General features: G+C 44.8%; 1 protein-coding gene across 1 annotated transcript in view; it reads right to left on the bottom strand.

Annotated features, from left to right (window-relative positions):
- Positions 1 to 16796, bottom strand: part of DBF4 (DBF4 zinc finger) — a 51181-nt gene that overhangs the window by 32343 nt on the left and 2042 nt on the right. The window contains exons 2-4 of the mRNA XM_056519131.1: positions 13006 to 13218; positions 11583 to 11640; positions 628 to 800 (exon numbers count right to left, since the gene is read on the bottom strand). Coding sequence (XP_056375106.1) covers positions 628 to 800; positions 11583 to 11640; positions 13006 to 13218 — 444 coding nt within the window. The remainder of the gene's footprint in view (positions 1 to 627; positions 801 to 11582; positions 11641 to 13005; positions 13219 to 16796) is intronic.

Raw genomic sequence — 16796 nt, 5'->3', positions numbered from 1 at the left:
GATCCGGCCCCGGTGATCACTGCGGGCCCCACCTGTCGGACCCCCTGCGGTCCGCTCTTCTATCCTGTGAATAGGGAAGAAGTTATTTTTTTGCCAGAGATCTCCTTTAAAAGGGGAAAAACGATTTAAAAAAAAAATAAAATAAATAATTGGTGCCAGAAAGGTAAACAGATTTGTGAGTTACTTCTATTAAAAAATCTTAATCCTTCCAGTAGTTATTAGCGGCTGTATACTACAGAGGAAATTCTTTTCTTTTTGGATTTCTCTTCTGTCACAACCACAGTGCTCTCTGCTGTCCATAGCAGGAGAAAATCCCCATAGCAGACATATGCTGCTCTGGACAGTTCCTAAAATGAAATGTCAGCAGAGAGCACTGTGGTTGTGACAGAAGAGAAATCCAAAGAAAAAGTACCCCTTTAACATACTAGCTACTTATAGCCGAGAAGAAATATCCACCTGACCCACTTCATGAATTTACTACAAAAACTTTGCTAACATTACAAGGATTACTGACGATCAATCCTCATATACTGCAGAAAGGTTTATTCTTTTTCAGCAGAGGAGTAATGTCTTAAGTTCTGTTTCTACATGGATATACATTTACATAACATACCGGTCTGTACCTACCCCTCCCAATTCCTTTATGTCTTTTTCCAGTTTTTCAGCTACCAATCTTGAGGTAATGTCCAGGTAAAACACTCGGCCAACAAAAGGCTTCTGTGTCGGTCCTTTGTCTGGAAGGTTTTTCCCCGGCAGCTGGCCTGGTTTCATCTTCACTCCTCTCCCTTGTGTTCCCCCTTCTGTGCAACACAGTAGAAGAAAGCAGGTTATCAAAGGATCATCTGTAACAGAGGGGAAGGCATCCAGCTCTGTCTCCATGCACTAGGGAAGCCAGCGGTGTAGAATCAAATTACATCCTACTATCCTGGCTTTCTTACAATAGCTCTGTCTCCTTGTGAGCATTATTATATTATATTATTTTTTTAAATTTAAATTTTTTTAAATTATTATATTATTTATTTATATTATATTTTTTTATATTATATTTTTTTATATTATATTTTTTTATATTATATTATATTAATAATAAAAGAGGATTGTATCAGCACACATTGGTCAAAAAACTGAGGCTCTTAGCGCACTTTTTGATCAAAACGTGTCCCCCATCCACCACAGGGAGGTGGCCTCATTTAGGATGGGACACTAGCACAAATTCTGAGCCTAACGCTCAGGACTATTAAAGTGTAAAAGTAAAAAAATAAAATAAAAAAAAAAGGGAAAAATCCCTCCCCCAATAAATTGTCCCATTTTCCCTATTTCACCCCCAAAAAGTGTTAAAAATATTTTATACACATTTGGTATCGCCGCGTGCGTAAATATCAACTATTAAAATAAAATGTTAATTCTACCGTACGGTGAACGGCGCGAACGTAAAAAAAATTTTTTACCATTAAATGTAGGGCGAACCCCAAAAAAATTTTTTAGGGAGGAAATTTAAATGAAAACCACAATTTTGCACATTTTGGAGGGTTTCGTTTTCACACTGTACACTTTATGGTAAAAGTGACGTGTTCTTTATTCTGTGGGTCAATACGATTAAAATGATTTTTTTTTTTTTTTTTTTTTAAGCGGGACAAAAATATTAAAAGGGAGATTTTTTTTTTTTAACACTTACCGTAAAATCTCTTTCTCGAAGGATCCAATGGGGGGGGGACACAGACCGTGGGTGTATCTTCCTGTCTCTAGGAGGCGTGACACTATGGTAATAAAAAGAGTCAGCTCCTCCCAGCAGGATATACCCGCCTTCAGGCTCTGAGCTTGTCCAAGAACCAGTAGGAAAAAGCATAACTGAACACACCCTCGGACAGAGAACCAAAGAAAAAATAAATAAAAAAGTGGGAGCTGTGTCCCCCCCCCCAATAGATCCTTCGAGAAAGATTTTACGGTAAGTAAACAAAAATCTCCTTTTCTCTATCGGCTCCATTGGGGGACACAGACCCTGGGACGTACCAAAGCCATCCCTTGGGTGGGCAGATAAGTAATCAGGCAGACGGCCGGTCCACTGCCGCCTGCAACACTTTACGGCCCAGACTGTCATCAGCCGATGCGAAAGTAAAGTGTGCAAAGACAACCAGGTTGCCGCCTAGCAAATCTGCGAGGCCCTATTCTGGAGAGCCCAGGATGCCCAAACAGAACGTGTGGAATGAGCCACAACCCTGAAAGGAGGAATCTTCCCTTTACAGCGAAGGCTTCCGAAATGGCCGACCGGATCCACCGAGAAATGGTGGCCTTGGAAGCAGGCTGTCCCTTGCGACCTTCCGAAGGACGAAAAAGGAATCACACTGACGAAACGAAGAAGTGATGGAGAGTTAAGACCGAACAGCTCGAACTACATCCAGCTTGTGTAGTAAGCGTTCCTTAGAATGAAAAGGAACCGGACAAAAGGACGGGAGGACAATGTCCGCATTGAGATTAAAGGCCAAGACCACCTTAGGTAAAAAGGAAGGATCTGACCGGAAAACGATCTTGTCCAGGTGGATCACCAGAAACGGAGAAAGGCAGGAAAAAGCTGCCAATTCAGACACCCTCCGGACGGAGGTGATAGCAACAAGAAATGCCACTTTTCAAGAAAGGAGGCGGAGAGACACCTCTCTAAGGGGCTGGAAGGGTGCACCCTGGAGGGCACTCAGGACCAATTCAAGTCCCAAGGGGGAGAAGGTGACCGATAAGGAGAAACAGCGTGCGCCACTCCTTGAGGAAGGACCGGACATGAGGATCAGAAGCCAGGGGCCACTGGAAAAGAACAGTAAGGACCGAAACTTGACCTCAGAGAACTGAGAGACAACCCCAGTTCCAACCCAGACTGCAAAAAGGAGAGAAGACGGGGGACCGAGAAGGTCACCGGGGAAAAGTCCTGAGCTTCACACCAACGAAAATAAGACCGCCAAAGACTGTGGTAAATTCTTGCGGAGGAGGGCTTACGAGCCTTGAGCATGGTGTGAAAGACTGGGGGAGAGAACCCGCGGGCCCTCAAAACCGCGGTCTCAACCGCCACGCCGTCAAATACAGAGACTGTAAATTGGGGTGGCAAAAAGGACCCCGAGATAGTGGCGGAAGGCGCAGAGGAGAGTCGTCCAGGAGCTTGACTACGTCAGCGTACCACGACCTTCGGGGCCCATCTGGAGCTACCAGAATGGCGGAGACTTCCTCTGCCTCGAGCTTCCTCAGCACCCTGGGAAGGAGCGGAAGAGGAGGGAACAGATAAGGTAGGGCGAACCCCGCCCAGGGAAACACTAGGGCGTCCACGGCCAAAGACTGAGGGTCCCGGACTTTGACACAAACAGAAGAATTTTCCGTTTGTGCCGAAACGCAAAGAGAGCTATGTCCGGAATGCCCCAGAGGCCGCAGAGCTGCGTGACGACCTCCGGATGAAGAGATCACTCGCCGGGCTGGGCGAGGACCGACTGAGGAAGTCCACTACTCAGTTGAGCACTCCCGGAATGTGAATTGCCGAAATGTCAGGAACCTTGTTCTCCGCCCAGATGAGAATCTTGGTCACCTCGGCCATGGCTGCCGAGCTGCGAGTGCCGCCCTATCGATTTATGTACGCCACGGCGTTGTCCGACTGAACGCAGACAGGACAGGACTGAAGATGTGACTCCTAATGAAGAAGACTAAGAAGAATCGCGTGTAATCCCAATAGGTTTATCAGAAGTAGTGTCTCCGGAGGAGACCAGAGTCCCTGAACCGTCCAATCCCTGAACCGTCCAATCCCTGAACACACCGCCCCAGCCCGACAGTCTGGCATCCACTGTAACAACCTGCCAGTGAAGGGGAAGAAAGGAGCGAAGCCACCAGAGCAGAGACTGACTGACCCTGAGAGGGAGAACAATCTGACGATCGAGGGACAGAGGAGACCTGTTCCATCGAGAGAGAATCGCGAGTTGAAGGGGGCAGTAATGAAAACAGGCAAAGGGTACGGCCTCCATAGTTGCCACCATCCGATCAAAGACTTCCATACAAGTGCAGATGGAGATTGATGCCTGGGTCCGAAAGGAGCGGACCTCCGCCCGAAGCGCCAGGCGCTTGTCTGGCGGAAGACAAATTCGGGCAGACGCCGTGTCGAATCGAAATCCCAGTGTGACGTCCAGAGTCTGGGCTCTGGTTGGAGCCTTGATGAGAGGGTTGTCCAGATGGGGTATCACCGAGATACCCCTCGACCGTAACAAGCCCATCACTGGCGCAAGGATCTGTAAAGACCCGAGGAGCCGTGGCTAGACCAAAGGGGAGGGCTACGAATTGAAAATGCCCCTCCGGAACCGGAAGCAGAGGTACCGATGATGGGCCGGAAATATTGGCACATGGAGGTAGGCATCCCTGATTTCCACAGATGAAGGAACTCCCCTTGTTCCAGGGACACCACCAACGAGCGGAGAGATTCCATTCGGAAGTGGCGGACGAGAAGGAGACTGTTGAGAAGCTAGAGGTCTAGGATTGCTCGCACAGAACAGTCCTTCTTGGACTGTTGGATTTGAATAGAAACCCCGAAAACGTTCCCCCGGAGGGGCGGGAACGATAACCCCCTGGAGAAGCAGAGACTGGGGAGCTGCCCGAAATTGCTTCGCCAGAGGAGGGGACGGGGCGCCTGGGATCGAAAGGAGCGATCCCTCGGAAGGGAGGCGAATTTGATCCGGTAACCGTTGGACACCACGTCCCTGTCCCAAGGGTTCCGAATGTGTGAGGTCCAGATGTCTCGGAAAAAACAAGAGACAACCTCCCACCCAAAAAGAAACCGCGGGTGGGGGTCTCACTTCATGCAGAAGTGGTTTCGCGGTTACCCGGTTTGGGCGGTTGGAGTCCAACTTCCAAGAAAGGCGTGCCCGGAACGAGGAAGCCTCCTTGTCCCGCGAGGGCACCTGCCCGGACCCTTACTGGGGCCAGGAGGTCCGAAAGGAAAAGGACTTCCTTTGGGAAGTAGGGAGAGCCTTAGTTTGAGGTAACAAGGAACTCTTACCACCCATTGCCTCAGAGAGAATCTCATCAAGGCATCTGCCAAAAAGACGGCCGCCCGTAAAGGGAAGCTCAGTGAGAGACCTTTTGGAAGCGGCATCCGCATTCCAAGCTTTAAGCCACATAGATCGGCGGAGGGCCGCTAGGTGACCCACAGCAAAGGCAGAACAATGGGCTGACTGCATGGAAGCTGAGCACAGAAAGTCCCCAGTTTTAGCGCATTAGAGAGCCAGAGCAGATATATCCTCTGGGAGGGGTGGGGGTGGGATCAGGCTAAGATATCCTGATCGAGCTTTTGGCACCACTCCGACAGGGCCTTGGACACCCATGTCGAGGCGAAGATGGGACTAAGAAAAGAGCCAGCTGCTTCTGAAGCGAACTTCGCTAAAGATTCTACCTTCTTGTCCGCGGGATCCTTGAAGGCAGCGGCATCGGCCAGAGGCAGTATAAAAACGCCTTAGAGATTCGGGAGATTGGTGGATCCACAGAGGGAGGGGAAGCCACCTTAGCGACAAGGTCTTTGTCAAATGGATAACGCTCTTGAATTGTCCCGATTCCCGGGAATCTCTTGTCTTGGATGCTTCCATGCGGATTCCAGAATGTCAAAGTCAGCGAGAGAGCTGAACCTTTTAGGTGCTGGCTTTGTACGATGAAAGGATACTTCTGGATTGACATCCGAAGATCCTGGGTCCTCCAAGGGAAAGGTGTCTCATGGCTGTCAACAATGAATTCACCATAGCAATTGAGTCCGAGCGGTCCTCTGGGTCAGATGCCGGTTCGGAAGCCTCGTCCACTAGTTCACCAGGGGAATGAGAATGAGTAGAGGCAGTCTTGTAGGGGGGGCGATCCAGACCGGGTACGCAGCTCTGGCGTGGCAGAGCGGCGACTCCGAGAACATCCTCTAGAGGAGCGATGTTTGTGCCCAGATGATAGGGAGGGGCGGGACCCGCGAGAGAGCGCTCACGTCTATGGAAGAGAGTCAGATGAGGCACCCCTAGCACGCTTGTGAGAGCGTGAGGTACAAGGGGACGAAAAGGGGGTCCTCTCAGAGGTCCTGCACCGGGATGACCCCTTCAAACGGACACCATTTCGCGGGAGGCCTCAGCCACCAAACGGGAGACTTGGGACAAGTCAGCCATACACTGGGTCAGGGAAGCAACCCAGGCTGGAGGAGCGGCTGAATCCACCGGGACCGAAGGGGCACCAGGGGGTCTGGGGGAGCAGACGAGCAGGCAGAGCCAGCGGGCTCAGCGGAGCCAGACATCTTGGTATTAAAGTGCTTACAGGTATAGTAAGTCACTAAATTCTCAGGTTTCTGTTTAAAAGGGATAAACAGCCCTGGGTACGGACATAATAGGGTAAAAAGGAGAAGACAGGCACTTTCTCACCCAGATCTATGTCCCCTGTCAGCTGCAGTGAGGAGAAATTGCTCCGTGCAGCTAGCTAGACTCATAAGGCCAGCCAATAGGGAGGGAGGGGCGTACCTGGAGCAAGGCACGAAGTAACTGAACCCTAAACACAGAAAATCGCGCCCCCGGAGCTGATTGGGCGCTGCTTCACACCTCTGAGAGCTCCTTCCGGTCAGTGGGGCGAGCTACAAGCGTCGAGGAAGAAGTGTCATGGCGCCCGCTCCTTGTCCCGAGCGCCCATCTGACTGTATATGTGCTTGGGGGAACGGAGCGGGCTGCCGGCGAAATTAAAGTAAAACTGAGCCGGCGCTGAAGCGTCCGGCTCATAACAGCGCTGCGGCTGCAGCCGTGTATAAGGCGCTGTGGATATATGCGCTTGGGGAGCGGGCAGCAGAGCGCCGGCAGCCTCAGCTGGCGAAATGAAAGTAAAACTGAGCAGGCGCTGAAGCGCCCGGCTCATAACAGCGCCACGGCTGCAGCCGCATATAAGGCGCTGTGAAGGGAGATATAAGCCGGCGCTGAAAGCGCTCGAGCTGAGAAGCGCCGTATGAGGCGCTAAGTAGTGTCCAAAAAAATAAAAAAACCACACACACACACACAATAAAGGAATTTTTTTTATATATGCCCCCTTAGTGAAACTGCTCCCCCAGCAAATGCGGCCCCAAAAACTGAGGTGGGCCAAAACAGGGGGTCTCCAGAGGTTGCGAGGCTGGAAAAGGTACTTACCTCAGTCAGAAGAACTTACCTAATGGAGTCTTCAGTGAAGTCTTCAGCCAGCTTATGGTCCCTGCATCACGCCTGGCTGCTATGCGCGAGCGAGGCGAGCAGAGACATAGGGGGACCGGGACCCATGAGGTACCACCCAGGCGCTGACCGTTGGCGAGGGGGATTAACAGCGCATATACGCAATGTCTGTGCCCCCTTACTAGCAATGGGGAAATGCAGTCCCTGAGTCCCCACCTGAAAAGAGAAAGAAAAAAGGAATAAAAAAAACTAAACACGTCCCTATACTAGGAAAACAAAAAACCTGGTCTGGCGCAAACCAGACCCATTCACCTCCTCAGACACTAAGCTTAAACTGATTAGCTCAGAGCCTGAAGGCGGGTATATCCTGCTGGGAGGAGCTGACTTTTTTTTTTATTACCATAGTGTCACACCTCCTAGAGAGAGCAGCATACACCCACGGTCTGTGTGCCCAATGGAGCCGATAGAGAAATATAATCTAAAACTCTGTACAAAATCAGTGATCTAAAATCGCCCTAGTTTGACCACCTATAATTTTTTCATTTTTCCGTATATAGGGCGGTATGAGGGCTCTTTTTTTTGTGCCATCATCTGTATATATATATATTTTATACATCAGATAATTTTTTATAAATTTTTTGGGGAATAAAATGTGACTAAACAGCAGCATTTTTGGACTTTTTTTTTACGTTTACGCCGTTCACCGTACGGGATCATTAAAATATTTTGATAGTTCGGATATTTACGCACGCGGCGATAAAAAAAAATTATAAACATATTTGGTATTTTTATTTTTACGCTTTTTGGGGTAAAATGGGAAATACTGACAATTTTCATTTTTATTGGGGAGGGGGATTTTTCCACTTAAAAAAAAAAAAAAAACAACTTTTTATGTCCCCATAGGGGACTATCTATAGCAATCATTTGATTGCTAATACTGTTCAGTGCTATGCATAGGACATAGCACTGATCAGTATTATCGGTGATCTTCTGCTCTGGTCTGCTCGCTCAGACCAAAGCAGAAGACACCGGGAGACGGACGGTGACAGGTGAGGGGACCTCTGTCCGCCATTACAGATCGGATCGCCGCGGTAGCGCTGCGGGCTATCCGATCATATATTTTAACATGCGCATGTTTCGAACACTGGAGCCGGGAGCTCATGACGTCATGGCCCCGCCCCTTCAATGCAAGTCTATGGGAGGAGGCGGGGCTATGACATCACAAGCTCCTGGCGCCGACTCCAGCGTTCGGAACAGTTGAGCAGCGGAGTACCCCTTTAAGGGTACGTTCACACGAGCGGATTTACAGTGTATTTTACGCTGCGGATCTACTGCTGAAGGCCCGCTCTATGCTGTCTTTACATGTGCCTGCACGTAGCGGCAAACCGCCACGACGAGCAGACACACTGCAGTGATGTGCGCGGCGTACTCGCACATCGCGGCCACTCTCCCTGCTCAGAGCTAGGCTGAGTGCTCCCGCGATGTGCGAGTATACTGCGACTCGCACATCGCAGTGTGTCTGCTTGTAGAGGCGTATTGCCGCTACGAGCAGGCACATGTAAATACAGCATAGAGCGGGCCTTCACCAGCGTGTGAACGTACCATAAGGGTGGATATAAGCCGGATTTCTGATGTCCGGCATTAGCAGTGAGGCCAGGCTAACACCTGAAGTTTATGACGCCAGCTTTGCTCCTGTAAAGGTCAAGAAAAAAAAATAAAAATCGCCTTGCCAATAACAGGTCAAGGGCAGAAAACACTGATCAATGCATTCCTATGACAATGCATTGAACAGTGTAAGATATCAGTGCATGCAGTTTTATAGCCACTAGAGGAGACTATAACACTGTATAAAAATTAAATAAAGGAAATTTAACCCCTTCCCTAACAAAAATCAGAACCACCTCCCTTTTTCCATAAAAAAAAAAAAATTACAAAAAATAAATAAATTTAAAAAAAAAAAAAAAAAAGTGGTATCACCGCCTGCGTAAATGTCCGAACCATAAAAATATATCATTAAACCGCAGGGTTAATGGCGTACGTGCAAAAAAAAATTCCAAAGTCCAAAATAGCGCATTTTTGGTCACTTTTTATACCATAAATTAAAAATTAAAAAGTGATCAAAACAAAAATGGTACCGATAAAAACTTCAGATCATGGCGCAAAAAATTAGTTGGTGGAAAAATAAAAAGTTATAGGGGTCCAGAGGACAATTTTAAACGTATACATTTTCTTGCATGTAGTTATAATTTTTTTTCCCAGAAGTGCGACAAAATCAAACCTATATAAGTAGGATATCATTTAACCGTATGGACCTACAAAATAATGATAAGGTGTCATTTTTACTGAAAATTGTACTGCGTAGAAGCGGAAGCCCACAAAAGTTACAAAATGGCATTTTTTTCCTTAAATTTTGTCGACAATGGATTTTTGGTAAAAATGACTGATGTCACTGCAAAGTAGAGTGGGTGGCGCAAAAAATAAAAAGCCATCATATGGATTTTTAGGTGCAAAATTGAAAGGATTATGATTTTTAAAATGTAAGGAGGAAAAAACATAAGTGCAAAAACTGAAAAAATGCTTGGTCAGGGGTTAAAGGGGTATTCCAGGAAAAATCTTTATTTTTTTTTTATATATCTATATATCAATATATATCAGAAAGTTAAACATATTTGTAAATTACTTCTATTAAAAAAAAAAAAAATTCTTAATCCTTTCAGTACTTATGAGCTGCTGAAGTTGAGTTGTTCTTTTCTGTCTAAGTGCTCTCTGATGACACCTGTCTCGGGAACCGCCAAGTTTAGAAGCAAATCCCCATAGCAAACTTCTTCTACTCTGTGCAGTTCCCGAGACAAACAGATGTCAGCAGAGAGCACTGTTGCCAGACAGAAAATTACAACTCAACTTCAGCAGCAGTTAATTATTGAAAGGATTAAGATTTAATAGAAGTAATTTACAAATCTGCTTAACTTTCTGGAGACAGTTGATATATATATATATATATATATATATATAAAAATTGTTTTTCTCTGGAGTACCCCTTTAACACCTTAACGACAAAAGACGTAAATGTACGTCCTTGTGATGCGGTACTTAGCGCACCAGAACATACATTTACGTCCTAAGCATAACCGCGGGCATCGGAGCGATGCCCGGATCATGCGCGGCAGGTCCCGGCTGTTGATCACAGCCAGGGACCCGCCGGGAATGGTGGACACCCGCGATCCCGCGGATGTACGCCATTAACCCCTCAGATGCCGTGATCAATACAGATCACGGCATCTGCAGCATCGCGGTCACTTAATTGGAGGATCGGATCGCCCGCAGCGCTGCCACGGCGATCCGATCATCCAGCACGGCAGCCGGAGGTCCTCTCACCTGCCTCCGCTGTCTTCCAGGAGCCTTCTGCTCTGATCTGCCTTCCCGCAGACCAGAGCAGAAGATGACCGATAATGCTGATCAGTGCTATGTCTTATACATAGCACTGAACAGCATTAGCAATCGAATGATTGCTTTAAATAGTCCACTATGGGGACTATTAAAGTGTAAAAATAAAAGTTAAATTAAAAAAAATATAAAAAAAAAAAAAAAAAAGGGAAAAAACCCCTCCCCAATAAAAACGTAAATTGCCCCATTTTCCATTTCACCCCCAAAAAGTGTTAGAAAATATTTTATATACATATTTGATATCACCGCGTGCATAAACATCTGAACTATTAAAATAAAATGTTAATGATACCGTACGGTGAATGGCGTGAACGTTATAAAAAAAATAAAAAGCTGCTATTTTGGACTTTGTTTTTAACATTTTATTCCAAAAAAAATAAAAAAAGTGTATTAAAATTTTTATATACGGTAAGTAAATATGGTATCAATAAAAAGTACAGATCACGGCGCAGAAAATGAGCCCTCATTCCGCCACTTATACGGAAAAATGAAAAAGTTATAGGTCTTCAAAATAGGGGGATCTTAAACTTACTAATTTGGTTAAAAAGTTAGTTTTTTTTTGTTTTTTAAGCGCAACATTAATAGAAAAGTATGTTATCATGGGTATCATTTTAATCATATTGACCCTCAGAATAAAGAACACATGTCACTTTTACCATAAATTGTACGGCGTGAAAACGAAGCCTTCCAAAATTTGCTAAATTGCGGTTTTCTTTTTAATTTCCCCACACAAATAGTATTATTTTGGTTGCGCCATACATTTTATGGTAAAGTGAGTGATGGCATTACAACGGACAACTGGTCGCGCAAAAAACAAGCCCTCATACTAGTCTGTGGATGGAAATATAAAAGTTATGATTTTTTGAAGGAAAAAAATGAAAACGTAAAAATAAAATTTTCTGCGTCCTTAAGGGGTTAAAAGCAGATTTCCATGGCATCTTACACACATGAAGTGACCGGTAAATATATACTCACTGTGCATCTTGGATCCAATATTCACGGCATTTGCTTTGGGTATTGAAGGTGATGGCAACTAAAGAAAATAAAGGGTTGACACTAATCAGTCAGCTTTAGTAATTACACAATAATATATAATCCACAGCACTGAAGACTATGAACAATGTAAATTTACAAGCATTAGCTATTCGGTTCTCCGACCTGGGGCTCTCTAGGTATGCTGGGAGTTGTAGTTGTGTAACAGCTGGATAGCCACAGTTCGGAAAACACTACAGACTTGTGCAAACTATATGGTCATACAAATCAAAGTGACATTTTCGGATACATACGACTATTTTATAGCTTCTTTAATTATTATAATTTTTTTTTTTGCAAGGCAGATTAGCAAAATGCTGATAATTATTTTTGCAATGTGTGCCCCCCCCCCTCACTTTTTTGTTGTGGGGCGTAAAAAGAGCGATCAGGCTGCTGTCATTTAAAGGGGCACGGTCAGATAAAAAAAAAAAAAAAAAAAATACACTCCTTTTCTCCATACTATTTCCAATGCTCAGACTCCGACCAATCAAAACTTTTTGCATGTTCCTATACCAGTGTTTCCCCAACCAGTGTGCCTCCAGCTGTTGCAAAACTACAACTCCCAGCATGCCCGGACAGCCTTCGGCTGTCCGGGCATGCTGGGAGTTGTAGTTTTGCAACAGCTGGAGGCACACTGGTTGGGGAAACACTGGTAAAGGAACATGTAAAAAATTTTTTTTTTTTTTTTTTTAAAGTGACAGTGCCTAAACAATACCTCCAGAGTCGCAGGGCCATGCATTCTGCACCGGTACAATGTCCAGAGCGTTCCATCCTATTAAATTAGAAAAAAGGGGCTCATGCACGGAATGCACCAGACGTCGTAAGGACGCCTCGGCAACCTGCATTTTTTCTACGTAATATTGTCCAGAACACAGGGCACTGCCAGTTCGCTTTTAAATAAAAAATCCAAATGAAAATTTTGCATTAAAAACAGCGCCATCCTGAGGGAGGTCTTTTTTATTTTTATCTCAACAAGCCCTAAGTGCTTATGGTACATATTCCCATTGAAAAACAACATAAAGCAGAAGCGGCGCAGTTTCTGACTAAATTACAACAGGTTTCCATTCACTGACAGCAAGCAGGTATCTATAGATATAGAAAAGCAATAAACCAGAGAGCTGTATGACTGTGTGTGTATATATATATATATATATATATATATATATATATATATAAACTAATGTACAGAAACCGCATAATGTGAACCAGCTCTGTGTGGAGCCCTCTACTGGTCATAGCCGTCCGTATAACTACGGACTACGTGCAACTACAACTCCCTGCATCTGGCCGGTTGCTCTTAAAGGGCAACACACACACCAACCGGGCAGGCTTCATACGGTCCCGGTTCTCCCTCCTCAGCACTCACCGGCCGCCCGCTCTGTCCCCCCGCCGGGCGGCTCTCCGGTTTCCCGGTACTTTCCGGCCGTTGCGCCAGTTCTCTGGTCTCCAGGTGACTCCCGGATTTGAGTTGTCCGGCGATTTCCCGCCTCTTTCCGAAACTCCGCCCCCCCTCCGCTTGGAGTAAACGTGGCGCCGTGACGTCACGCCGCAGATTCCACACAGCCGCCTGCACTCTAACCTGAGGGAGGAGAAAGTGTCATATAAAAAAAAAAAAATATATATATATATATTAATATTAAAAATCGAATAAAATAGACAGTGAAATACATACATAAATATTTACTAACCTGCAGCTCTTCAACTGTTGCAAAACTACAACTCCCAGCATGCCCTGACAGCATTCATGCTGGGAGTTGTAGTTTTGCAACAGCTAGAGAGCTGCAGGTTGGGGAACACCAATATACACAAATGTCGCATTGTGACATAAAACAATGGCAGACTGGTGCCAGAAAAATCCAAACCTGGACACCACAGTCCTCCCCATGAAGTTTGGCTTTGTTCGCCCTGCGGTCCCCGTTTCCCCTGTGTATTACATTTAATTTTGCTGTGCGCAAAAACATAGTCGACTACGCCATTGTGTAAGTCAATGAGAAAAGGATTCTGCTGAATTGCTTACCCCCTATTAAAAAAAATGCAGGGATTGTAAATTTTTTTGCAATTTGTTTTTTTGTTCCTCGCCTTCTAATAGCCCTAATAACAATTTAAAACTGCAGGGCTTGCTTTTTGTACTACGTACGTAGATCACTCATTTTACCGCCAAATCTACGGTGAAACAAAAAAACAAGTATTTGTGGGACAAAATAAGAAAACAAAACAAAACAAAAAAAAACTAGGCCATTTTGTAACTTTTGGGAGGTTTTGTTTCTATACAGTCAAAAATGACATTTTTTTTAATTGATTCTGTAGGTCCATAAAATTAAGATGATACCCAAATTAAATATACGGTGTCCATTTTAGGACATAGTCAGTCGTCAGCCGTAACTCCGTCCTCTGTCACGTGAAACGGCGTCCCGACTCCTCCCTCGGACCAATCGCCGTCAGTCGTCAGCCGCAACTCCGTCCTCCATAATGTGAAACGGCGTCCCGCCTCCTCCCTCACACCAATCGCCGTCCTCCTTCAGCCACAACTCCATCCTCTCTCATCCGAAACACCTTCGTCCAAAACGCCTTCATGCCTCAGACGATTCTCCCTTAGACGCAACTTCCTGCTGCACAGCAGAGCCGACGCAGCACAGCATGTATAGCAGAGCCGACGCAGCACAGCATGTATAGCAGAGCCGACGCAGCACAGCATGTATAGCAGAGCCGACGCAGCACAGCATGTATAGCAGAGCCGACGCAGCACAGCATGTATAGCAGAGTCCAAACTGTGAAACTTGCACGTGTACTACAGACACTACATGTGTTACAGAGTCTGTATAGCAGAGCCGACATTGAATAGCATATACAGCAGAACCCGTATAGCAGAGCCGACATTGAATAGCGTGTACAGCAGAACCCGTATAGCAGAGAGACGACACTGAATAGCGTTTACAGCAGAACCCGTATAGCAGAGAGCCGACATTGAATAGCGTGTACAGCAGAACCGGTATAGCAGAGAGACGACATTGGATAGCGTGTACAGCAGAACCCGTATAGCAGAGAGCCGACACAGAATAGCATGTATAGCAGAACCCGTATAGCAGAGAGACGACATTGAATAGCGTGTACAGCAGAACCCGTATAGCAGAGAGAAGACACTGAATAGCGTGTACAGCAGAACCCGTATAGCAGAGAGACGACACAGAATAGCATGTATAGCAGAACCCGTATAGCAGAGAGACGACATTGGATAGCGTGTACAGCAGAACCCGTATAGCAGAGAGAAGACACTGACTCGGCTCTGCTACACGGCAGGAACGTTTTTTGTCTGAGGGATGACAGAGTTTCGCATGAGAGACTTTAGGATGACAAAGGAGGGAGGAGGGACTTGCGGCTGACGCCTGATGGAGATTGGCCCGTGGAAGGAGGCGGGACGCCGTTTCACCTGACGGAGGACGACGTTACGTCTGACAACTGACGATGTCCTAAAATGGACAGCATATATATAGGTTTTGTTTTATTTTACTGCTATTAAAAAGTAGTTTTTCTGGTATATGAAGTGATCAAAAATTAGCAATTCTGGACTTTGGTATTTTTTAAATGTTTTTTACCATTGACCATGCGGTTTTATTAACATTATATTTCAATAGTTCAGACATTTATGCACTCTGTGATACCAAATATGTTATTTGTTACCAATATGTAAATTTTTGTTTACATCATTATTTTTTTTTTAACTGGTTAAAGACCAAGGAAGTGTATACACCTCCTTTTGCGGTTAACGGGGTATGGCGTGGGTTCCGGACTCGAGCCCGCGCCATACTGCCTGGCCCTCAGCTGATAATTGTAGCTGAGGGCCGGCGTTAATAGCTGACATCGCCGCAGCTGGCTATTAACCCTTTAGATCACCACTGTTAAAGCTGTTAAAGAACCCTGTAAACGCTCCCTGCTGGTCCACATTGATCTGTATGAGGAATGTAATGATTCCTCCTAAAAGTCCCCTAAGGGACTAATTAAGTGTAAAAAAAAGTTTAATAAAAGTAAAAAAAAAAAAAACACACAGTAACCCCTTCCTTATTAAAAGTTTAAAACACCCCCCTTTCCCAAATTCCATATAAACATACTAAAAATAAACATATTTGGTATCGCCGCGTGTGTAAATGTTCGAACTATAAAAATATAATGGTGATTAAACCACAAGGTCAATGTCCTACATGTAAAAAAATAACAAAAATCCCAAATTGCGTATTTTTGGTCGCTTTGTATACTGTAAAAAAAAGGTATAAAAAAAGATTAAAAAGTCCCATCAAAATAAAAATGGTACCGATGAAAACTTCAGATCATGGCGCAAAAAATGAGCTCTCATACCTCCCTGTATATGGAAAAATAAAAAAGTTATAGGGGTCAGAAGATTAAATTTTAAACCTACGAATTTTTCATGCATAAAGTTATGATTTTTTAACAGAAGTAAAACAAAATCAAATCTATATAGGTTGGGTATCATTTTAATCGTATGGACCTACAGAATAAAGATAAGGGGTCATTTTTACCGAAAAATGTTCTGCTTAGAAACTAAAGCCCCCAAAAATTACAAAATGCAATTTTTTTCAATTTAGCCCCACAAATAATTTTTTTCTGGTTTCACCATAGATTTTGTGGTAAAATAATTGATGTCATTACAAAGTAAAATTGGTGTTGCAAAAAACAAGCCCTCATATGGGTCTGTAGGTGTAAAATTAAAAAGCGTTATGATTTTTAGAAGGTGAGGAGGAAAAAACGAAAGTGCAAAAATGAATAAACCTGTGGTCCTTAAGGGGTTAAATGCAAAAAGCGGATGATTCAAACTTTTATTAGCAAATGGGTTAATTCCCAAATGTCACCTTTTTTTTACATTTCATTCTCTACTTTCTAGTCTCCATAGGGGACTATTATATGCAATCTTTTGATTTATAGCACCTTACATTTTCATTTTTTCCTCCTCGCCTTCAAAAAATCATAACTCTTTTATATTTTCATCCACAGACTAGTATGAGGGCTTGTTTTTTGCGCAACCAGTTGTCCGTTGTTATGCCATCACTCACTTTACCATAAAATGTATGGCGCAACCAAAAAAATACTATTTGTTTGGGGAAATTAAAAAGAAAACCGCAATTTTGCTAATTTTGGAAGGTTTTG

Source organism: Hyla sarda, chromosome 5, assembly GCF_029499605.1.
Source record: "Hyla sarda isolate aHylSar1 chromosome 5, aHylSar1.hap1, whole genome shotgun sequence".
NCBI lineage: Eukaryota > Metazoa > Chordata > Amphibia > Anura > Hylidae > Hyla > Hyla sarda.
The sequence above is the reverse complement of the archived record's forward strand: the minus strand, read 5'-3'. Positions and strand labels throughout refer to the sequence as shown.